The following is a 25306-nucleotide window of genomic DNA, read 5'->3' as shown; positions in this document are numbered from 1 at the left end:
CGGCGTCATCGAGACTCCCGGCGCCGTAGAGAATCTCGGCGTCATTCGAAGGAGACTCGTTCCAGGTCTTCGGATCGGCGCCGAAGGACATGGGAGATCAGTCCCACGGTTACGCCGCATCCTTCGACGCCGTTGCCCTCTCCGGCGTCTCCAACTTCACCTGGACAGGCGTCGGTGATTGAGGTATTGGAGCCTCAGGTGTTTTCTCCGGCGCAGACGTCGAGGCCGGCGTCGGGGTCGCCTCCGAGACAGGCACCTCAGTATCCGGCTTTTCCCACCCCTGGAGCCGATAGTTCCGCATTCTTGAATGCGATGTATGCCATCTTCCAACAGATGGCTCCAGGGGGTGCTCCGGCTGGGCCTTTGGCCTTTTCTTTGGGTGATCCTGCGCCTCTTCGGCCGGCACCCTTTATGCCCTTTCTCCCTTTTGGGAACGTGGGCTCGGCGCCGGTGGCCGCTCCGGTGGCTTCAGAAGGATTGGCCCCGGGGATTTCCATCCCGTCGACGTCGGGATTTCGGCCTGTGACTCCGGTGGGTCCATCTGCTTCAGCTGCTCTTTCGTCGGCGCCGAAGTTACCTGTGGCGCCGGACGCGGCGTCGGTGGCTTCTGAAGATCGGCGCCGATCTTCGACTTCGGCGGAGGCATTGTCGACTCCGCGTATTGAACAACGACTTCATTCGAGGAGACGTGCTCTCCGTGTATTAGAGGAGCAGGAGTACCAACGAGCCCTGGAGGAAGGAGAGCTAGAGGACTCGGGTGATGGGCTGCGTGGTCTGGAGTCGGCCAGTGGGCTGGACACTTCCCCTGAGTGGGATCTTTCGTCCCCGGGAGAATATACTGAGGAGGCTGCTTCCTTTCATGCAGTGGTACGGAAGGCAGCTAGTTTTTTGGACCTGCCTTTGCCGGTGGTGGAGGCTAAACAAAACGTTTTAACAGAGGTGCTACATCCGGCCTCGGCTGCGGCGGAGCCTCTTTTGCCATTTAATGACGCTCTGCTGGATCCGGTGTTAGAGGTGTGGAAGAGGCCGGCATCTTCCCCAGCAGTTCACAGAGCCGTGGCCAGGAGGTATCGGGCGGCTCCGACTGACCCTGGTTTTCAATCTAGGCACCCTACGCCAGAGAGCTTGGTGGTGCAGGCCTCCTGTTCATCCAAGTCAGCGCCTGGTTCTTTCCCGACGGTGCCTGGGGACAGAGATTCAAAGAAACTAGAGGCGCAGTCCAAGAAGATTTTTTCGTCCTGCAGTCTGGCGTTAAAAGCCACCAATGCAACCTGTATCCTGGGGAGGTATATTCATGCTCTGATGGATGACATTTCCTCATCGTTTACAGAGCTTCCCCAGGGTCTTTTGGATCTTGTTTCAAATGCCCAGGCTGCTGCGACCCAGATTATCCAGACAGGACTGGATACCACCGACTCGGTAGCCAGAGCAATGGGCACAACTGTGGTGGCAAGGAGACAGGCCTGGCTCCGTAACTCGGGCTTTTCTGCGGATGTACAGTCCACATTGTTGGATCTCCCGTTTGATGGGGACAAACTGTTTGGAGCCAAGGCTGATTCGGCCTTGGAACGTTTTAAGGAAAGCAGGGCCACGGCTAAGTCGTTAGGGCTCCAAGCTCCTTCTTCCACGGCCTCTTCCAGATTTTTCAGGAGGTTTCGTGGATTTGGGCGTGGCTCTTCCTCCTCTTCCTTTCGGGGAAGATATCCGCAACCTGCCTCTTCCCATCCCTATAGATCTTTTAGGGGGAGAGGTAGGGTCCGCACCAGAGGAGCCTCTCAGCAGCACTCTGCCTCTTCCTCATCCTCTGGCGGGGTGCAGCAGGGGAAGCAGCCTTAGGCTTCCACCATTTCCCACTCACTCCTCTCCTGTAGGGGGAAGATTACAGCATTTTCTCACCAAATGGAAGACTGTTACAACGGACACTTGGGTTCTCAGTATTGTGGGAAAAGGCTACACCCTTCCCTTTCGGGAGTTCCCGCCCCTCATCCCGCCCCGCCCTTCTTATTGTTCAGAAGAACACCTCCTGTTGCTAGAACAGGAGGTACAAGTCCTCCTTTCAAAGGGCGCGGTGGAGTTGGTCCCAGAGCAGGAAAGGGGTCGAGGATGTTACTCAAGGTATTTCCTGATTCCCAAGAAGGATGGTCGTTTGAGACCAATTCTGGACCTGAGGATCTTGAATTGGTTCCTCAAGCAGGAAAAGTTCAAGATGCTGACCCTAGCACAGGTGCTTTTGGCGTTGAACAAGGAAGACTGGATGGTGTCTGTCGACTTGCAGGATGCTTACTTTCATATCCCGATACTCAAGTCACACAGGAAGTATCTCCGGTTTGTGGTGGGATCGCAGCACTATCAGTTTGCGGTCCTTCCGTTTGGTCTTACTTCAGCACCTCGAGTCTTCACGAAGGTGATGTCGGTGGTTGCGGCAGAACTCAGAAGGAAGGGGATAGCAGTATTCCCTTACTTGGACGACTGGTTGATCAAAGCCAAGTCCCCGGAGCTTGTGTCGCATCATCTGCAGTCAACAACCCAGTTGTTGTTCGACCTGGGTTTTTCGGTGAACGAGCCCAAATCTCACCTAGAGCCCTCTCAGCGCCTCCTGTTCATAGGGGCAGTACTGGATACAACATTGGGTCGGGCCTTTCCTCCGCCTCAGCGGATTCAAGATATTCAGGATTTGGTTCCAATGTTTCGAAATGGAGCGGTAGTTCCAGTCCTCAAGGTCCTTTGTCTGCTCGGTCTGTTTACCTCCTGCATTCTGTTGGTCACGCATGCTCGCTGGCACATGAGGGCTCTTCAGTGGTGCCTCCGAAGGCAGTGGTCTCAACACAAAGGGGATCTAGAGGGTACTGTCAAGATCTCCAGAGATGCTGCTGTGGATTTGAAGTGGTGGATTGCATGCAACAATCTTTCACAAGGAAAGCCGTTCCAGCAGTCGCCACCAGTGGCCACAGTCATAACGGATGCTTCCACTCTAGGGTGGGGAGCTCATCTGGGGGATCTGGAGATCAAAGGTCTTTGGTCTCCAGAGGAACAGATGTTTCACATCAATCTGTTAGAGTTACGGGCTGTACGTCTGGCTCTCAAGGCCTTCCTCCCTTCCCTTCGTGGTCAGTCGGTACAGGTCCTAACGGACAATACTACCACGATGTGGTACATAAACAAGCAGGGAGGAGTGGGGTCGTACCTTCTCTGCAGAGAAGCTCTTCGACTATGGTCCTGGGCAAAGGACCATCAGATTTGCTTGATAGCAAACCATCTGGCCGGAGTCTTGAACGTGCGTGCGGACAGTCTCAGTCGCCATTTCTCGGCAGACCACGAGTGGCGTCTCCATCCAGATCAAGTCCGTTTAATCTTCCAGAGGTGGGGGTTTCCTCGGGTAGATCTGTTTGCCACTCGAGAGAACGCGCATTGTCCGTTATTCTGCAGCCTCCAGTATCCGATGCTGGGAGCGTTGGGGGACGCGTTTCAAATAACCTGGTGCGGCCAGTTGCTTTACGCGTTTCCTCCCATACCCTTGATTCCTCGAGTATTGAGGAAGATTCGCCAGGACCGGGCTCTAGTCATCCTAATAGCTCCGGATTGGCCAAGGAGGGTATGGTACTCCGACCTTCTCCAACTCTCAATGTGCCCTCCGCTCCGTCTCCCTTTCAGGGCAGACCTCGTCTCGCAGTCGCAGGGGCAGGTTCTACACCCCAACCTCCAGAGTCTGCACCTACATGCCTGGAGATTGAACGGGGCAACCTGAGTTCCTTCTCTCTCCCACCTGAGGTAGTGGATGTTATATTAGCGGCCAGGCGACACTCCACTAAATCTATCTACGCTAATAGATGGTCTAAATTTGTTGCGTGGTGTGGAGAGAGGCAGATTGATCCTTTGCATGCTCATCTATCGGACGTTTTGTCTTTTGCTCTGTCTCTAGCGCAGAAAGGTTGTGCAGTGGCTACCATTAAGGGTTATTTATCGGCCTTGTCAGCCTTCATATGTCTTCCAGACCAACCATCTTTATTTAAATCCCCTATTGTTATCAGATTCTTGAAAGGTCTTCTAAATAAATATCCTCCAAAGCCATTCGTTATGCCGCAATGGGATTTGTCCTTGGTCCTGACTTTCCTTATGGGGTCCCCTTTTGAACCTATGCATTCTTGCCCCTTAAGGTATTTGGTTTTAAAAACAGTCTTCCTGATAGAACAAAGGATTTCAGGCTGGAGAATCAGCTGTTTATTGGATACGTGGGCAAGAGGAGAGGAAAGGCAGTCCACAAGAGAACACTATCCAGGTGGGTTGTTCTTTGCATTAAAATCTGTTACTCTTTGGCAAAGAAGGATCCTCCTGAGGGCATTAGAGCTCATTCCACCAGAGCTAAGTCGGCCACTTCGGCCTTGGCCAGAGGTGTTCCTGTGGTCGACATCTGCAAGGCCGCAACTTGGTCGTCCCTTCACACTTTTGCAAAACATTACTGTTTGGATTCTGAGGTTAGAAGGGACGGCCATTTTGCACGGTCAGTGCTGCAGGATTTCTTGGTTTGACCATTTAGGCACCCACCGCCGGGCGTGGTACTGCTTTGGGACTCTATTCATTAGGTGAGGAATCCACAGGTAGTTGTATCCATCAGAAGAACGAGTTACTTACCTTCGGTAACGACTATTCTGGTGGAAACATTAGCTACCTGTGGATTCCTCACGGTCCCACCCGCCTCCCCGTTGCCTTTCTGGTCTTGCCAAGTAATCCTTGAGTACGCTCCTCTTGGTCTTTGAGGGTGCAATGGACGTTGTATATATTATATGTATATATCTTTGTGTATATACTTGATGTGTAGATATATATTTTAAAAAGAGAGAGTTATATATATATATATATATATATATATATATATATATATATATATATATATATAAAAGATTTACAGTTATTCATGCAATGTTGTGTATTTTTACAATGTAATGGGATGTTGCCTTGCTCTTTCATTGCATTGCCTGGTTGTTCTCATGCACGTAAAAAATGATTGGTACTGACGTCCGCACGTCGTCGAGGACCTCTTATTGCCTGTATGACGTCAGACGGCGTCGCGTGGGCTAGAGTGACGTCCTCGTCGACGTGCAGAGACTAGTAAGAAGATTTCCGTTGAATGCTGGCGCCATGGGAGTATTCATTAGGTGAGGAATCCACAGGTAGCTAATGTATCCACCAGAAAAGTCGTTACCGAAGGTAAGTAACTCGTTCGTCTGGTCTCACTCGAAGCCCCAAGGTTGTTGCGTTCATCTTGTTCACAATGAAGTACATCCGAAACCATGTCAAGGGATATGTCATAGCAAAGCATGAGAAATCCAAAACGGGTTTGTTTCCTATCCTTGCTCCAGAGAGGGGTCACGCAGTAGGCGCGTGAAATGTCTGACTCCGCTTAGCTTCTCAGACTCTGATGCACTCTAGCCTTGGAGCCAGGGCACCCCATGTTTCCTGATCCTCCATCAATGCTGCAGCAAATTGAGGCATCTAGGGAGAACGAGTTACAGGTATTCAGAGCAGTTCCAGTTCTTTCTTGTCCACTGTTATCTATCATTGCTCCTTTGGATGCACCAGGCGGGTTCAGCTGGCAGGTCCTTCCTCAGTACCTTTTAATTGTCTGACTGCGGTCCTGCTCTTATTCGTGGACAAGTCCATACTCTTCGCATTGATGAGGAGGCATTATCAGCTTCTCCCTCCTCATTATTATATTTATATATATGTATGTATGCGTGTGTATGTATGCGTGTGTATGTATGCGTGCGTGTATATATGCGTGTATATGTGTGCGTGTGTATATATGTGTGTGTATATGTGTGTGTGTATGTGTGTATATATGTGTGTGTGTACGTGTGTGTGTGTGTATATATATGTGTGTGTGTGTATGTAAGCATTATTTTTTATTTATTTTTGTATTTAGATTTACAACATTCTAGTGGTCTGGACACTAGTCAGTCTATTGAGGGAAGTTTCCAAACTGGACCTTGCACTTCTGAGACCTTGCTTTCCTTTACTAATGCACTGGTAAATTGTCTGACTGCGGGATAGCCTAAACTTTATACCAGTCATCCAGTGAGCTGGCTGAATGCTCGCTGTTACAGGTCTGCTCCCGGGGACCCATAATTTCTGACATAGTATCCTACTTCGGAAAGTCTAGCGGTCCCAACTTCCACTAGCAAAGCCATCCTCAAAGCTTTCAAATGCGATTCGCCTGACTAGGAGTCCAAACAAATTGACGCCTTACATAAATGTGTTTTTCTGCTTTGCGAGCTCGATGCTCACTAAATGCTGTAGGCCTCTTGCGTCGCTTTACGCATATTTTTGGGGATACAGTGATTGAGGTTTTGTCCACTCTCCTTGAAGACTTCAGAAACTCTGCCACTTGCCCTGCATTGCTAGTTCTATAGACACCATCGTAGCCTTCCCCTTTGTCCTCATCTTCTGCGGGCATTGCCAGACCACTTTAATTCTCCTTCAGACAGTCTTTGGAAGTTGATAGGGGGCAGGGTTTTGGTTGGCTGCCTCAAGCACCATCCATTACTTTGGATCAATGGGTCATTGTAGTTGTTCAAATTGGCTACGTTCTTCCTCTGTTGTCTTACCCCAGCGCCCAAGTTGTCACTCTGTCAGCAGATTGTGGTAGTGCCCGAAGTAGAGTGGGGCACAGGCAGTTTGTGTTACTTCATGGCCCCAAGGAGAATGGGCAGCTGCATCCGATCATGGTCCTTGTGTATCTGAACACCTGCCTGCAGAAAATGCTAATGATTGCCCAAGTTCGTTCAGCCATGGTTTCTGGAGCTTGGATAGTGTCCCAGAACTTGCAGGACACATACTTTCATGTTTCAGTACTGTAGTTCCACTTGGGTTACCGCCAGTTCTCATTGGGTTTTGAACATTTTTAGTTTGCTCTTCTTATATTTGTATTTTTGTCGAGGCAGCCCTAGACCTTTAGTGGTGGTTAACTGAAGTCAACCTGATTTTTGTCAGTTTTTCTCATCATGTGCGTCAGTTTTCCTTGCCACTGCCAGAAATCACATTTGCAATAGATGTTGCTTCTGGGCTTGGGAGGTGACCTCAGTGAGGTATAGATCAGAGGCCTCTCTTCACTGATACAACAGCAGCACCACAAGTGTTCCGAAGCTTCTACCTTTCTTCTTGCCCTCATACCTTTCTGTATTGTAACTTGGTCTGGTTTTTGCAGAACCTGACAGACAACACATTCGCAAAATTCTACTATAGCAAGCAAGGTGATGTGGGGTTTTTCATGCTGTCTGGATGCTCTTTGCATGTGCCTGACATCTTGTGAGATTTCCTCGATGGTCAGTCACCCTCTCAAAATCGGAGCAGCTGAACTCAGCCAGCATCACCTTGCCCGCCAGTAGTGGCAACTACATGCAGTGGTGGTAGAGAGCATCTTTGCCATATGGTATATGTGCATTGCAGATCCGTTCGCTAAGTCAGAGAACTGGCGTAGCTGAGCCTTCGGGTGCCTTAGAGTTCCTGGTTTAAGGTTCTCTAGAACACGTTTCGTCTTTGGTGGTACTCCAGCCCACCAGTACATGTTCCCGCCATTGCAGCTAATTTGGCGGATCCTTAGAAAGTTCAGGATGGACCAAGGGCATCTCATCTTCATAGTCCTGGGTTGAACTGGAGAGTCTTACTTTGACCTGCCTGTGCCCCTTACTTCGACTGCCTCTTTGGAGAATCTGTTGTCCCTGCAGTAATATTTGCATGCAAGATTGATCAGAACCAGATAAGTGGTTTTCATTTGCTGCCAAAAATGTGGAAAATGTAGATGCAATCTTGTCATCTTGCTACCCTTCCAGTAAGTCCATCTCCATTGCCATTCGGCTATGTTTGTGGCATGGTGCAAGGACTGTGGCATTGACCCTCTTCAGGCTAAATTGTCTGATCTGCTTCTGTTTATTTTGTCATTGGCCAGGCAAGGGCTTTCCATGAACACTGTTAACGGATACCTACCTTTCAGTTGCTCTGCATGGACCGGATCAGCCCTTCTTGTTCAACTCACATTGTGCAATGTGTTGTTTAAAAGGGCCAAGATGTTTCTGCCTACTCTTTGTTATACCACAGTGTAACTTTTGGTCCTTACTTTTTTAATTTGCATACCCTTAAATCCAGTGAACAGTTGCTCCCTGAAATTGCCACCTCTTTAACCTGTCTACCTTTTCCCTATCCCTTCCACATGACTCATTGAGCTGCAGGCATTATCTGATACAGACTTCTAGCTGCTAATTCCTTGCTTAGAATATTCCAGGGATGTCAAACTGGATTCTGAAAATGTTGATGAGCCGTACCCCTGTGCATCAATATGTGATCATTCAGCTCTGCATGGTGCCGTCCTTGCCAGAAGTGAAGTGCTTGGTGCCTATATAGGGTGCTACCCCAGCGCACTCAGTTCTTCTTCTTTTTTTTTTTTTTCCGTGCCAGTCTGCACACATCCAGAGATAGCTACTCCCAGCCACTTTTTGAGTGACAGGTTTTCGATCCTTTTGACAAAAACTTTGAGACTCTCTCGCCTAGTGTGCAGGATGTCCACCAAGAAGGCAGAGTTTAAGCTGTGCTGCATCTGTCACTGCTAGATGTCGGTGTTGGTCCTACATTTGGTATGTATGGGCGATTTGGAGTGGGATCATGGCAAACGTGAAGTTTGCCATGCCAAACACCCCAAGGTGCTGAGGTAGCAGTCCCTCACGCTCTTTGCACCCTATATCGACTGATCCTGCACCGCTTCATAGTCGCGCGAAAGGACCTGAGATATTTCTCAAAGTTGTACCCAGCGATCATCGTCCCACTCCAGGTCGTCTGGTAAGTCTCACAAGAAAAATAAGTTGTTGATGAGGCCTAAAGTCTTCGGAAAAAGTTGCAGGGCCGTCGGCACTCAAGGTCGTCTGGGCTGTCTCAGGCCTTCCTGAGGTTCCAGGAGCTGGAGTGACCGTCGCCCAACTAAAAGAATGTATGAGGCCGTGCCCTTACTTTTGGGTGGCCCCACCCCTTTGGACCATTCTCCAGCCTTACAGGTCCGGTAGGTGTACCTACTGGTCGTCCACTGACAGTCTGACTCCAGGGATCCAGTAACGGATCTGGAGCAGCACCGGTTGAGCGACCTCTTTCACAGTGCCACTGACGCCCAGTGGTGGCGTTGCCATGATCATAATTCCAGATTCCAATACAGAGCCAGATGGGCGTGGTCTGACCCCGGCGCAGACCTTGGCAGACTCCATATTGGATGTATTGCTTTATTCCTATGACATGCTCAATCAATCAGTTTTTGTAAAGCGCGACTACTCACCAGTGAGGGTCACATGGCGCTGAGGGGGGGTGGGTGTTGGAGGGAAAGGAAAGGTGAAGCCTCACCCGAAGAGCCACATCTTGAGGGTTCTTCCTGAAGATGGTGAACAATAGGCTTTGTCTGAGGCAGTGGTTCCCAACCTGTGGTCCGGGGACCTCTGAGGGTCCGCGAAGCCTCCTCAGGAGGTCCGCGACTGCTCCGAAAATTAAATAATAACAGATTAGGACCCCATATTTAAAATAATGACTCGAAGGGGTGGGTCCCCGGATAACAATAATGGTTTAATGGGGGTCCCCGGGTTCCATTAATGATAAAGTGGGGGTCCACAGAAGTCAAAAGGTTGGGAACCACTGGTCTGAGGTATAGGGGCAGGTTGTTCCAGCTCTTTGCTGCGATGTAGGTGAAAGGTTGTCCTCCGGCGGTGTTTTTTTTCCGAATGTAAGAGATAGTGGGCAGAGCAAGTTCAGCGTGGGGATCTGGAAGGAGATGCGGTGGTGGTTCAGGTAGGCCGGTCTAACATTGTGTATGGCTTTGTACGTGTGGGTGAGTAGTGTGAAGGTGATTTGTTTTTCTATCTGGTTCCAGTGAAGGGTCCTCAGGTACTGGGAGATATGTTCTTGCTGTGGGAGGTTAAGGACCAGTCTGGCGGGCGCGTTCTGGATGAGTTGCAGTTTTTGAGGTTTCTCGTTGCGGTGTCAGTGTAGAGAGCATTGCCGTAGTCAAGCTTGCTTGTGACTAAGGCGTGGGTGACTGTCCTGCGGTAGTCTACTGGGATCCATTTGAAGATTTTCCAGAGTTTACGGAGGGTGTGCCAGCAGGAGGAGATGACTGAGTTTACCTGTCTGGTCATAGATAGGGACGAGTCAAGGATGATGCCTAGGTTGTGGGCTTGCTCAGTTGGTGAAGGCGGCGGTGCTGAGAGGTGTGGGCCACCAAGAGTCATCCCATGCTCAGGGGGCGTTTCTGAAAATGATGAGCTGTCTTGTCAGAGTTGAGCTTGAGGCAGCTTCCTCTCATCCAGGTGGCAACGGCTTCCATTCCTGAGTGGAAATTCCTTTTGGCCGTGTCCTGGTCTTTGGTGAGGGAAATGATGAGTTGTGTCATCAGTGTATGATACGATGTTCATATCATGGCTTCTGACAATGGCTGCAAGTGGGATCATGTATATGTTGAAAAGAGTTTGACTCAGAGAGGATCCTTGGGGAACTCCACAGCTGACTCCTGTGGGTTTAGATGGGAAGGGAGCCTGACCCTCTGAGTCCTTCTGGAGAGGAAGGAGTGGATCCATTTCAGGGCTGTTCCATTGATTCCTATGTTGTGGAGTCTGGTGCATAGTGTGCTGTGGGAGACCGTGTTGAAAGGCTGCTAAGAGGTCAAGGAGTACGAGTGCTGCGTTATGGCCGAGGTCTAGAAGTGATCGAATGTCGTCAATGGCTGCAAGAAGAGCTGTCGGTACGCTGTGGTTGTTGCGGAACCTGTACAGGGAGCTGTCCAGAGAGTTGTTGACCTCGAGGAAATTTTGTAGTTGTGTGTTGATGGCTTTCTCCAGTGCTTTGGCCGTGTAGGGCAGCAGCGAGATGGGCCGGAAGTTCTTTAGTTCTGATGGGTCGGGCGAGAGTTTGATCAGGAGTGGGCGTTCATCGGCAAGTTTCCAGTCCTTGGGGAAGGTGCTAGTGTTTATGGAGTGGTTTATTGTGTTCAGGAGCCCGGGGCAATGGATTTGCTGGCTCTGACGTAGAAATGTTGCGGGAAAGGGCTCGTGGAGGCTCCGGAGTGGGTGCTGTTCATGGTGCTTTCTGTTTCCTCCTTGCTGAACGTGGACCAGCTGTGGGTGGTCTGGGTGGGTTCTGGGGGGTGGGTTAGTCGTAGGTTCTGGTGCTGTTAGTTTTCTGGGAGAGAGCTGTTGTAGATTTCTTGGATCTTGCGGTGGAAGAAGGTGGCGAGTTTGTTGCGACAGGGGGTTGGGGGTGGCTGGGATTGGGCGATGGGTGAACGGATTGTTATGGTTACCAGCCCTTAGAAGATCCAGAGAACACCTGTTGTGAGGATCTGGTGGATGCCAGTGGACTGGACAACCTACCCAGACACTGGCCTGGCCTCTGCCCCTACGATGGCTGTAGGGGAGGGTGCCTCATTCGCAGTGGTGGTGCGGAATGCGGCTGAGGTCTTTAACCTTACGCTTCACTCAAGGTGTAGCTAAGACAATTGTCTTGACAGCGGGGAGTTGACTCCCACAGAACTTACTCCCTTTTAATGAAGCTCTTACCGCTGTCCTAGTCGGAGCCTGGCCCAAGTCGTGCATAGGGGCTCCAGTGCATAGGGCAATTGTCTGCTGCCATCGCTCCCCCCAAGAGGATCCCAGTTTCCTCACCGCACTCCCGAGAGCTTGTTAGTCCAGGCTTCCACCTCTAAAATCAACCTTGGCGCATTCCCTGGGACTCCACTGGATTGGCAATCCTAAAAGCTGGTTACCTTCAGGGCGAGGATGTTCTTTACTGTGAGCCTGGCACTGCAGTCTGTGAATACTCACATACAATCTGGGTGTCAGTTGCACAAGTGCTGACCATGGTTTCAAGGAGGCCAGAGCCATACTATCTCAAGCAATCGCTGATGGGCAACATGCAGCCAAGTTCACTGTAAGAAGTGGGCTAAACCCAACACTCTCTGGGCAGAGCAATTTCTTTGTAGGTGGCCCTTAGACGCCTTGCCAGGTCGGGAAGTACTGACATCCGGGGATGTCCAGGCTTTGCTCATGGACAGGTTCTTTGATAGCTCCCGTCTGTTCGGAGAGGAGGACGACTCTGCGGTGGTGCACTTTAAGGACAGCAGTGCCATGGCCAGGTCCCTGGGCCTTTCCATGACCCCTAGCCAAACCCAGTTCACCTTCTCCTCTTTCATGGCCAAAGAAGGGGCTTCCAGCTATGTCTCTACACTCCCAGCTGCCACAGCCCACTGGTTTCACAATTGTTTTTTGGCAGAGGACATGGTCCCCACAGACCACATAGAACAGGCAGCCAGAGAATTGTGTCAGCCTGGCAGCCTCGGCCTACAAACTCCTTTAGTTTGTTATGACGGTCATGGGCGCCTGTTGGTGTGCATGATATGCCATCACCTGCACCACTGGCCAAAAACATCCAACTGTTGGGTTTTGCAACTTGTTGAAAGGGGCTACTCCCTCCCCTTTGTGACCACCCCTCTACCAATGCCTCCTACTTGTGACACACTGAGGACGGACGACCACCTCTCCTTACTCCATCAATAAGTGTTGGCTCTCCTGGACAAGGGAGCCATAGAGAAGGTGCTGGCATCAGAAGTATGTTGTGTTTGGGTGCTATTCCATCAGATTCCTTACCGACCATCCCTTCCTTCCCGGACTGCGTAGTTTTTAGAGGAAGGGTTGTTCCCGTTTTTAAAGGGCTTTAGGTTAGCACACCTGTGGTCAGGGTTCCTCCTGGCTTTGCGCTTCTCTCATGGAGAGTCGTGAAAAGTAACTGACGGTCGTGCACTGGGGTGGCACCTATCTAAGCACTGCTCATGTCACTTATGACGTGGAGCCAAACAACTCCAATTTTGCAGGGATACAAACAAACGTTTGCGGATCCAGTCTGAGACCTGGGGAATATTCTAAAGTAAGGAATCTGCGAGTAGATTGTCTCTACCAGATAAAAGGCGTTACTGAAGGTGACTGACTTGTGTATCTTCTCAGTTGCTATACATCATGTGCTTGCCTGCCAGTTGGTGCTTCTGACCTGCATAGTTTTCACCAGACAGTTGTCTTGAGTCTCAGGTCCTTAGTGAGGCTCATTTTGCCTTCTCTGTCCTGTAGAACTTCCTGGTGTAAACTTCACTCCTCAGAAGCCCTGCCTATTTGGAGGTACGGCTTTGGTATTGATTTGCAAAGTGAGGAATATGTGGCTCAAAGTACGTTATTACCATTGGTAATGCCACTTCTGGTGGATATTCTCTAAAACCACAGATGGCCCAATGCCCATGCTCCTCCTCCCAGGTCTGTGTAATAGACTTCATGCTCCTCCCAGGTCTGTGTAATAGACTTCATGCTCCTCCCAGGTCTGTGTAATAGACTTCATGCTCCTCCCAGGTCTGTGTAATAGACTTCATGCTCCTCCCAGGTCTGTGTAATAGACTTCATGCTCCTCCCAGGTCTGTGTAATAGACTTCATGCTCCTCCCAGGTCTGTGTAATAGACTCCATGCTCCTCCCAGGTCTGTGTAATAGACTCCATGCTCCTCCCAGGTCTGTGTAATAGACTCCATGCTCCTCCCAGGTCTGTGTAATAGACTTCATGCTCCTCCCAGGTCTGTGTAATAGACTTCATGCTCCTCCCAGGTCTGTGTAATAGACTTCATGGTTAAAAAGTCCCAAGTTAGAATTGAGACACTGTCTGTAGTAATTTGTCAGTCTTGTCCGTGTATAAAGGCAACATAGATACAGTGATTAACGTTACACAGGGATGCTGCTTATCTGTAGCTTTGTGTTGTCAAGTCCGGAGGCGGTGCAGAATTTATGTGAAATCCAACGGTGCGACCTGCCAGCACGCAGGACCTATTGCAGGTTTCCAGATCCAGTCTCGTGCCTGGGAGAATTTACTAGATAAGGAGACTTTAGTTAAAATAGCCACCAGAAAGAGGTTCACTGAAGGTTAGTAACTTGTACAGGGAGTGCAGAATTATTAGGCAAATGAGTATTTTGACCACATCATCCTCTTTATGCATGTTGTCTTACTCCAAGCTGTATAGGCTCGAAAGCCTACTACCAATTAAGCATATTAGGTGATGTGCATCTCTGTAATGAGAAGGGGTGTGGTCTAATGACATCAACACCCTATATCAGGTGTGCATAATTATTAGGCAATTTCCTTTCCTTTGGCAAAATGGGTCAAAAGAAGGACTTGACAGGCTCAGAAAAGTCAAAAATAGTGAGATATCTTGCAGAGGGATGCAGCACTCTTAAAATTGCAAAGCTTCTGAAGCGTGATCATCGAACAATCAAGCGTTTCATTCAAAATAGTCAACAGGGTCGCAAGAAGCGTGTGGAAAAACCAAGGCGCAAAATAACTGCCCATGAACTGAGAAAAGTCAAGCGTGCAGCTGCCACGATGCCACTTGCCACCAGTTTGGCCATATTTCAGAGCTGCAACATCACTGGAGTGCCCAAAAGCACAAGGTGTGCAATACTCAGAGACATGGCCAAGGTAAGAAAGGCTGAAAGACGACCACCACTGAACAAGACACACAAGCAGAAACGTCAAGACTGGGCCAAGAAATATCTCAAGACTGATTTTTCTAAGGTTTTATGGACTGATTAAATGAGAGTGAGTCTTGATGGGCCAGATGGATGGGCACGTGGCTGGATTGGTAAAGGGCAGAGAGCTCCAGTCCGACTCAGACGCCAGCAAGGTGGAGGTGGAGTACTGGTTTGGGCTGGTATCATCAAAGATGAGCTTGTGGGGCCTTTTCGGGTTGAGGATGGAGTCAAGCTCAACTCCCAGTCCTACTGCCAGTTCCTGGAAGACACCTTCTTCAAGCAGTGGTACAGGAAGAAGTCTGCATCCTTCAAGAAAAACATGATTTTCATGCAGGACAATGCTCCATCACACGCGTCCAAGTACTCCACAGCGTGGCTGGCAAGAAAGGGTATAAAAGAAGGAAATCTAATGACATGGCCTCCTTGTTCACCTGATCTGAACCCCATTGAGAACCTGTGGTCCATCATCAAATGTGAGATTTACAAGGAGGGAAAACAGTACACCTCTCTGAACAGTGTCTGGGAGGCTGTGGTTGCTGCTGCACGCAATGTTGATGGTGAACAGATCAAAACACTGACAGAATCCATGGATGGCAGGCTTTTGAGTGTCCTTGCAAAGAAAGGTGGCTATGTTGGTCACTGATTTGTTTTTGTTTTGTTTTTGAATGTCAGAAATGTATATTTGTGAATGTTGAGATGTTATATTGGTTTCACTGGTAATAATAAATAATTGAAATGGGTATATATTTTTTTTTGTTAAGTTGCCTAATAATTATGCACAGTGATAGTCACCTGCACACACAGATATCCCCCTAACATAGCTAAAACTAAAAACAAACTTAAAACTACTTCCAAAAATATTCAGCTTTGATATTAATGAGTTTTTTGGGTTCATTGAGAACATGGTTGTTGTTCAATAATAAAATTAATCCTCAAAAATACAACTTGCCTAATAATTCTGCACTCCCTGTATTTTGAGGTTAATGAGACTAATGTCTTGGTACTCGATGGAAGGTAGCAAGTGGAAGATACCTTTAGTCTGTCTTCCCAGACAGATGTGCATTTGGTCTCCTTCGGATGCTTCCAATCGCCCCAGAGGATGTCATGTCAAATACCCATTGGCCTTAGGCTCCTTGGTTTCTGCCATTGGAGAGTAGCCGCCAGAGACGAGGAGGAGACAGATGTGAACTGTTGAAGCAGGCCTATACTGTCATGTTAAGTCCAATCACCTACCGTGGTTTATTGGTATGCCTACTTGGCAGCAGCCAGCCTACATGTACCAGAAGTGCCTCCGGGAAGTGAGAATGTAAAGTGTATGAACGTGATACTCTCTTCCTGGATGCCCCAAGGATTGTGTTTGGTCAACAGCAATTTCAAACCAGTATTTTCTCGCTTGCAGGTTTGTGCTTTAAAAATGACACGAATAAATATATTGAAAAATTGTGATTAAATAGTTTAACGATTCCTGATCCTTGAAACAGTACGAGTAGTTGGTGTCAGATGTTAAGTAGTGAACTAGTTCTCTTTGCTCACAGGTGGTTGAATGAGAGGATGACTCACAAATAAATCCTTTTTTATTGTAGGCCGAGGGTGGACATTCTTAAAGAACCCTCCAGTGAAGCAAATAGCATCAAATCTGGAAGTGCTATTACCAAGACCAGGAGTTTAAACCATGCTTCAAGGTAACCTTTCACTGGATATATGCAACTGACAGTGTCAGAAAGCGAATTAATTATTAATGTAGTATGGCTTAAAATTTTGGAGAGCTTTTACTTTAAACTGAAGCCAGAAGATGCTAAAAGTTCATTCTAAAGGGCACTGCGGATGCTGAAATGTTACATTGTGCATTTATTTATTTAAAAAGTTTGGTACGCATTTCGGTATCAGTTTGTGGTCACTTCGGCGCACTGAGGATTAAGATTTTCTCGTCAGTTGGATAATGATTAGACGTATATCCTTAAACCAAACACTTTATTAAAAAAAATACTAAAAATGAAACCTGGATATAAGTAATACAAAGGAAGAATGAGTTGAGCCATTTTGATTATTAGGATGTGTGAAAAGAGGGAGGCCCGGTAATCCCTTTTCTAATGTTGTCTCACGCCTCCCATTGAAATATATTGGTGATTATTTAAAGGATAACTATATCGGCTTCTGTGGTTAATGTGGGGGTCAGTAGCAGCTGCCTCCATGCACGAGGTGAAGTGGAAACGACCGACCTTCAGTATAGAATGTATGCAGATTTACATTCATTCCTTCTACCCTTCAAAAGAAGCAAGGCCTTCTGATGAGTAGTAACAAATCTCTAGTTGAATATTGTATTCTGAGCATTATCAGAGGTTATCCAGAGAAGACCAGCATATGGTGGGTATGGTGTTATAGGTGAATAACTCTTGACTTGTCATTACAGCGGCCTGGCTGCTCTTCCCATGGCCCTTTTATTGACGTCTTTGTTGGAGTTGCCGTTGTTATGGAATCATTTTTAGGTGTTTCCAACAGCCAGCTCCTGCTTCACCATTTTTTCTACAGTATAATAACCCACATAGCAGGCTTCACGTCAGCCACTTGCTCAGTTCGATGCTTCCTACTTCAGTAGATTCCTTCCTGTTCTTGTTTTTGTCCTGCCCTGAAGTCTATCCTCTTTCTATCATTTTGATTGGATGAGTAAATTGTTACACTTCTGACAGAATTAGTTTTATTTGCCTTTTAGCGCACCATGGCTGCATGTTGTTTTCTTGCTCTGTATAACTGTATCTTGCTACTAGGCTCTTTCTATCCCACTCATCTCTGGCTCCCTCATGCGCCTTCCCCGCTGTATTTATTACTGATTACTACAGTATTATTTGAGAGCTGGACACACTATAGAGCACTTAAACAAAAAGAAAACAGTACTGTGTGAAAGGGAGTAGAAGGAGGACACAAATAAGGTTTCTGTGCACCAAACACAAGAAGAGGAAGGAAGGTTCACACATGCTAGTGGATAAGCAGCAAGCAGGTGAGTGACAATGAAGGCATCCAATGGGAAGGAATGGGCGGGCTCTAAGTCCACTGTAAAATACGTCTCGCAAGAGACCGCACATGCACTGTCTTAAGACAAGACCGAAGTCCGACTTGCATGTAATGAGTTTAAAAGTCAACCAGTAATTGTCCCAGGCACACTTCGTCCTCCCCAGGCGCTTATTCTTTCCTTTTCCTTGTTTTCATTATTTTTCTGAATTTTTAGAATGGATCTGGAGAAGAGCTACCCCCACAGTCTTTTTTATAAACTTTTTTTTTTTTTTTTTTTTACATGTTGTTGAATATTCTTTTCTTGTTTGTCAAATATGTCCTTCAGAAAAGGTAGGGTTCAAGCTGTATGGCACCCGTCACCACGCCACGTGGAACCTGTGTGCTTATGGTGTCTCAAGCACAACCACAATTTGAAGTCTTGCTCGGACTGACTGGTCATGGTGCCGAAAGCTTTGAGGGAGCAGTCCCTAAAGCTGCTTGCGGCCCAACAGTCATCACCATCTAGCGCGACTTCTAGGAAGTCCCAGTCCCGATCAAGAAGATCGTGGGACCACGCTCCAGGAGCCCCAACTCCTCCTCTTCACTCTCCAGGTCCTCTGGACACTTGAGGAGGAGGCACAAAAGCTAGTAGTCCAAACGGACTTCGACTTTGCCTTGCTGTCGTCCAGCACGACTAGCTCAGAACATCGGCTTTCCAGGCATGGTTCTGCAGAGCAGTTGCCGGCTCTGTCTACACATTTCCCCTGTATCCGGGAGCCGGAGCAACCACTACTCAATTTAAGGAATTCTATGAGGCAATGTGCGTCACGTTTTAGTGGGCCGGCCACTCCTGAGTGCCTTCTGGCTCCGTGGGGTCGGAGGAGGCCCTATCAGGTTCCACACCGACTGCTCCGGCCTTAGCTCAGCTCTGGCCTCTGCTCCGATGGGGTTACGGATCTGATCTTGGATAGGGATCAACGCTGGCCGTGCCAAAGCAGCAGTCTCTGGTGCCAATCTCGATGCCCCATTCTGATCCCCAACAATCGAGTCGGAATAGCGTTGATCGATGCAGATTCTGGCGCCAGTAGAGCCCATTGGTCCTAGGTCATTTCCTGAGCATTTTTCTGGCCAGTCAAGCCAGGGGTGGGGAGAATGGGAGAGGTTGCTAGGCCCATTAGAATACCATTTAGAGACCCCAACATCTTTGGACTGGTATGAGGAGCTAGGAGGTGCCATTGGACTGGACATCTCTCCAGATACTGGCCTGCTCGCTCCACCGACCATGGCTGGGGAGGAGGGAGCATTTAATGTAATGGTGTTGAAGAGGGCAGTGGAGGTCCTTGACCTCAAACGTCCCTCAGTGGTGAAGACTGGCTTTTTGACCAAAGTACTTCAGCCTGGGGCTTCCTCATCCAAACCCCTATTGCCCGTCATTGAAGCACTAACAGATGTCCTTCTGGGAACTTAGTCCAAGCACAGCATAGAGGCTCCTGTGAACAGGACAATTGCCTGCTGCCATCCCCCTGCCCCGGATGCCCCTAGCTTCCTTAGCCAATACCCCACCCATGAGAGCTTGGTAGTCCAAGCCTCAACTTCCCAAGTCGCGTTTCCTGTTGCTCCCCCAGACGGGGAATTAAAGAGACTGGAGATGCTTGGAAAGATGTTTTTTTTCATCCACCAGCCTGGCATTGCGGTCGGTGAACAGAGCATCCCTTTGGGCCATTACTCCCATACTATATGGCATTCAGTTGCGCAATTGCTGTCACAGGTCCCGGAGGAGGACCGGACCATCCTCTCCCAAGCAGTGAAAGACTGGAGGTACGTAGCTAAGTTCACCATCATGTGTGGTTTGGATATGACTGGCACGCTGGGCAGAGTGGTTTTGTCAATGATGGCCTTACGGCACCACGCCTGGCTAAGAACATCTGGTTATGTCCAGGCCAATTACAAGGACATGCCCTTCGACAGGACTCGTCTCTCCGGAGAGAAGGAAGGCTCGGCGCTGGAGCATTTCAAGGACTTGCGGACAACAGCCAAGCCCTTCGGCCTCCATTGATGCCTCACCACTCTCCCCACCTTTCCCCCGCCCAAGTCTGCCTTTCACAGCTATGGAAGGAGGTATGCCACCACACCAACCCAGTGCCATCCACTGTCCTGTGCAACTTTCCCAAGCTGTGCGAGGACGCAGTGCATTTAGACCCCGTGGGTCTGGTAGCCAGAAGTCATCCACCACCAACCCCCCCCAGCATCCGCAGCCTCTAAGCCCTCCTAGTTTGCATCTGTAAGGCCATGGGTGCCCAGATGGAGGGAGAATCCAGCATCATCTCCTCCACTGGCAGTCCATAACATCGGATAAATGGGTCTTGCCGATCATTCGGAGGGGCTACTCCCTCCCTTTCCAATCTTTCCCTCCTCTTATATCGCCAACTCAAGAATGGCTGGCGGTGGATCATCTGTCTTTGCTCCTTGAGGAAGTTACAGCCCTCTTGGCCAAGAGAGCTTTAGGAAGGATTACAATTATCAGTAGTAGGCAGTGGTTATTTCTGCTACTTTCTGATTCCCAAAAAGAGAAAGGGTCTTTGCCCTATTCTAGTCCTGCGAACCGTAAATCTCTTTCACAAAAAGAAGGAATTCAAGGTGTTCACTCTGGCTCAGGTCTTGTCTGCCCTAGACAGTGCTTAGTTTGTAAATAAAAAGGTGCAGGTGCCCAAAGCCCTCCTCTTAAACACGCGACTGCTGCAATTAAATGTGCGAGCACGGGATACTGAGGCAGCATAATCCTGAAGCCTCTTCAATCCATATAAAGCCACTCCTTGCCCCTTCAGCTCACTCTAGCAGCTTTCTACTTTCTCCCTTTGTGGCGCTTTTTCGTTTTTCCCTTCCTCAGTCTTTCCCATATGTATATTTTGCTCACAGCAAATGCTTGAGGCAGAAGAATAATCCCCGGCCCTCAAAAATAAGTGCCGGTGCACAGCACCGGAAACAACAAGCACAAATTAGGCACTGGCCCCAGACCGAGACTGGTTGGTAGTGTTGGACTTGCAGGATGCATATTTTCCCATCCTGCCTGCCCACAAGTGTTACCTGCGGTTCATGGTAGGCCACAAGTACTTTCAGTTCACCCTGCTATCCTTTGGCCTTACCAGTGCCCCTCGGGTGTTCACCAAGGTGATTGCAGCTCATCTGCGCAGGTTAAGGGTTTCAGTCGTCCACTACCTCGATGACTGGCTGTTAAACTGCCTTGTCCCAGGCTGTGGTCTCCCACCTGCAGACTACGGCAAACCTACTGCATTTGCTGGGGTTCACTATAAATGTGCCGAAGTCACACCTGACTCCTTCTCAGACGCTCCCTTTCTTTGGAGTTGTTCTGGACACAGTGCAGTTTCAGGCTTATCCTCCCAAGCAGAGAGTCCAGGATATTGATTCCAATGGATTTCAGTGAGAATGACTGAGGCTGCTGTCTCATGGCCTCTTGCACCCTGCTAGTGAATCATGCCAGATAGTATATGCGGGCTCTGCAGTGGGACCTGAAGTTCCAGTGGGCGCAACGTCAGCCGAATCTCTCCAACATTGTCCAGATCTTGGAGGGGACTCCAAAAGATCTGCAGAGGTGGCTCACAAACCACAAATGGGTCAAAGGCAGACTCTCCCTTCCCCAACCAGATCTGACAGTGGTGACAGGAGCATTACTCCTGGGTTGGGGGCGCCATCTGAGAGCGGTGGAGAAAGCATTTCTTCACTCTGTCAAGGGCAAGTTAGTGCAGGTGTGCATGGTCAAAACCACTGCTATTTGAGGGGTGTGGAATTTAATAAAATATCTACTTGTCCATGGGACAGGTTGCTTATTAAATCTATTTCTGTAAAAAAGAATCTACTTGTTCCTTTGGTGCCATGTACTGCGGCAAATTATGGCAGCAATTTAATTATATAAGATCTCTGATAATATCCTCTTTGATTATGCTAGGGATATTACTATAGTAGGGTTTTAATAATTGCAGTTCTAATCCCTACTATATTAATATCCTTATTTTGTCACCTTTCTGCAGATCTACACACTGGGTCTGGAGGAAGCAGTAAGCAATATTTCCAGGGCAGGAATGCCTTTGAGTCTGCAAACCAACTAACTTGCACATTTTGAGGATTTTTACCAGCTCTTCTCTAATCTTTTCCCATAATGAGAAAGGTTGGAAATTTACAATAGCAGAAGTAGAGGTTCTTCCTAGGTTGGGAAAAAAAAGTGGTTGGCGAGAAAGTGACCTTGTAAACACTCAATAGAATTTCACATGAGCAAATCTACACATGCATATTTTCTCATGCTAAAATACAGTTAACAAATATTTTCTATGAGTACAATTTCCTGGCCTACTTCTGTAAGTTCTTGTAAATTCACGAAAGCCACTAATTCCAAGACATATACCCTGGGTGCACTTTGTGACTTTCTTTAAGAATTGGGTTCCTAATTAGGTCCGACTTTAACAAAGATATTTTGTTTTTATTACACTTCTATTTCTCTATCGGCTGGTTTTACTGTGGGTGATCGCAAAAAGGAGCATATTGGCACACAAAGTAGTTTTGTTCACTGCCAGAAACTACTGTGGCAATCAGTGGTGTAACAAAACTAAGGCACCCCCTTACCCTGCAAAGAACATGGAGCCCCCCAGCCCCCAACCCCCAGACTCACTCAGGGCAGGTGCTGTGCTGAGGGGCCCCCTGGAGCGGGGCTGCGAGGCCTCTGTAATGCCACCAGTGGCAATGTGTGCTTTTTGAGACCAAAAACGCTTTTTGCATTTTGCCAGTGTTTGTTACAATGTTGAGGGCCTGGCAGCTCCCCCAACAATAGTGTTACAAAAGCCACAACAAGACACGCATTGACGAAACCAAAAGACTCACAAAAAATGTTGGATCGGTTGACTTTGCCAGTGCATGTTTATTTTCATGCTTCCCATAATCCTGGTGAAAATGGTTACACTGATTTTCAATTAAGAATATTTTTTGGAAATACTAGCATGCATCAACTAATTTTACTAAATTAAGCTTCAAAGAAATAGCACCTAAAGTTTCATAGTTGTGAAACGTTTTTTCTGAACATTTTATTTAGAAAGCAAAGAATCATCTCTCTTGCTTACAAGCTTCTGCAAGCATTTGCATCTAATCAGAGCATTCTGGGAGCATTATATTTAGCCTCATATTGTTAAACTTTTCAAACGTGTGTACACTTTTTTTTATTTACTGGAGCCACCGTCAGTAGGGCTGTGTGACCCTAAAACGTATATTTACAGCACCCACCCTAATAATGAAGGCTTTTCATTAATGAACCATAAATACAAGCTCGAACAGCATTAACATATGGACACACATTACCTCAACTGCAGATAGTTCCTTTCTCTTTAAACTGGCAGTCAAAGGGTTTGTGCTGTAGGGGGTTGGGCCTACTTGTCCCAAGGACAAAATAAACATGAAAACTTGTTGCCCTTGACCCCAAACAATATGTCCTGGGCGTCCGTTACTGCAGGGTGGAGTGGAGTCGTGGCTTTGCATCTCTGGACATGGCTGAAACAGTGGGGCATAGCTCTGGTGGTTCAGCACCTGGCAGGTTCTCTGAACGCCAAGGTGGACAAACTCCATCGATGCCTAGCGGATCACCATTCGGAGGTGGCACAAGGACTTTCAGCAGTGGGAAGAGCCTTGGTTAGATCTGTTCGCTTCTGTAGAGAACATGCAATGTCCACAGTTTTGCTGATTGGAATTTCCAAGGTGGCAATTGCTCTGCAACGCTTTTCGTCTTGAGTGGAATTCAGGCCCTCCTGTTCACCTTTCTGCCCATTCCACTTCTGTCCAGAGTTCTCAAGAAGATCAAGAACGAATGAGCCCAAGTCATCTTTGTGGCTCTGGACTGAGCACAGAGAGTCTGGTATCCTGAGCTTCTGAAATAAGCATCAATCCTCCGATCAGGCTGTCCCTTCGGGAGGATCTTCTGTCGCAGCAGCAAGGGAGGGTCCTCCTGTCAAATCTTTGCCTCTTTGCGTGGAGATTGAGCGGCGACAGTTGATAGTTTTTGACCTTCCTGCCGAAGTATGTAAAGTTATCTTGGCGGCCAGGTGTCCCTCCACCAAAACAGTATACGCCTGCCGTTGGCAAAATTTTGTAAAATGTTGTACAGACAAGTCTATCGACCCTCTTTCTTCTTCTCTCTCTGATATTCTTCTCTTTATTCTTACCCTTACCCAGCAGGACTCTGCTCTGGGCACTCTTAAGGGTTATCTCTCTGCTCTGCCTGCCTTCCTGTGGCTGCTTGACCAACGTGTACATCTGTTCATGCTTCAGTGGGATCTAAACTGAGTTCTCACCTACCTGATGTGTATTCCCTTTGAGTCTCTGCACAATTGTCCCCTCCAGCTGCTTACCATCAAGTCATCCTTAGTGGCAATTACATCCGCCCGGAGGGTGAGTGAGCTGCAGGCTTGATCATCTAAGCCTCCTTATCGCTCTGTTTTTCCAGACAGTGGTGCTTCGCACCAGAGCCCCTTTCTTACCAAAAGTAGTGACCTCATTTCATTTTTTTGTCACCCTGCCCACCTTTTACGCTCCTCCACATCCCTCTAAAGAAGAGGAGCAACTCCACTGTCTGGACCCTAATACAGCGCTGTCATTCTACCTTGACTGCACAAAAGAGTTCCGGGTAGGATAACAACTCTTTTGGGGTATGATGGAGCGAAAAAAGGTCGGGCAGTATAGAAACCAACCCTTTCGTGCTGGGTTGTTCTCTGTATAAAGATCTGCTACGCCCTGGCTTAATAGCAACCTCCTGAGGTCTTACGGGCCCATTTCACAAGGTGAAAAGCTGACACTGCATTAACTTGTAGAGTCCCGGTTCTGGACATCTGCCACACAGCAACGTGGGTGTCCCTGCACATGTTTGCCCAACACTACTGCCTGTACAGTCAGGTCTGCAGAGACGGGCATTTCTCCCGTTCAGTCCTGCGGGACTTAGTATAGTCAATTTTTCCACATCCCACCGACAGGATGGTATGACTTGGGTATCTATTCAAAGGTCGGCAATCTGCAGCTAGAAGTCCCTATCAGATGCTTACCCTAAATAACGCATTATCTGGTAGAGACTACTGGCCTCATTACAACCTTGGCAGAGGGGATTACTCCGTCCCAAACGTGATTGCTATCCCGCCCGCCATATTACAAATTCCGTTATATCCTATGGAACTCTTAAAACAGCGGACGGGATATCCATCACTTCTGGTCTGGAGTAATCCCCTCCGCCAAGGTCCTAATCAGGCCCTATATCTTACTTCAGATTCCTTACACCCACCTATGCTTCCCCGCTCTGCCTGCAAATTTCTAGGGTTAAATAAATAAATAAATCAAGAATTTGTGAAGTGCAGCAAATCACCCGTGAGAGTCTCAATGCGCTGAATTGAGGGCCCAGGGAGATTAAATGGTTTGCCCAGAATCACAGGATGTTGAGCAGGTGCCAAGAATCAAACCTGGTTCCCTCAGCTCTGAAGGCGGCAGCTCAGGCCGTTAGCCACACCCTTTCCCTTAAGATTGATCCCTTTTAGGCCCCTGGTTTGGATTCACAATCCTGAGTTCACTTTATGGCTCAGGGCACCTGGTGTGGAAAGTCGTGAAAAGTAACTGACGTCCGCCGCCTGGGTGGTGCCTATATAGGTGCCTGCAGCATCACTTCTGATGCGCAGAACCAAATGAAGCCACCCGATAGCGCACACG

The 25306-nt window shown here is 48.3% G+C and overlaps 1 protein-coding gene across 1 annotated transcript in view; it reads left to right on the top strand.

Annotated features, from left to right (window-relative positions):
* The window catches only part of LOC138258833 (RING1 and YY1-binding protein B-like), a 208469-nt gene that overhangs the window by 175378 nt on the left and 7785 nt on the right, over nucleotides 1-25306 (top strand). The window contains exon 4 of the mRNA XM_069206104.1: nucleotides 16159-16257. Within this exon, the coding sequence (XP_069062205.1) occupies nucleotides 16159-16257 (99 nt within the window). The remainder of the gene's footprint in view (nucleotides 1-16158; nucleotides 16258-25306) is intronic.

This window comes from Pleurodeles waltl, chromosome 9 (genome assembly GCF_031143425.1).
Source record: "Pleurodeles waltl isolate 20211129_DDA chromosome 9, aPleWal1.hap1.20221129, whole genome shotgun sequence".
NCBI lineage: Eukaryota > Metazoa > Chordata > Amphibia > Caudata > Salamandridae > Pleurodeles > Pleurodeles waltl.
The sequence above is the reverse complement of the archived record's forward strand: the minus strand, read 5'-3'. Positions and strand labels throughout refer to the sequence as shown.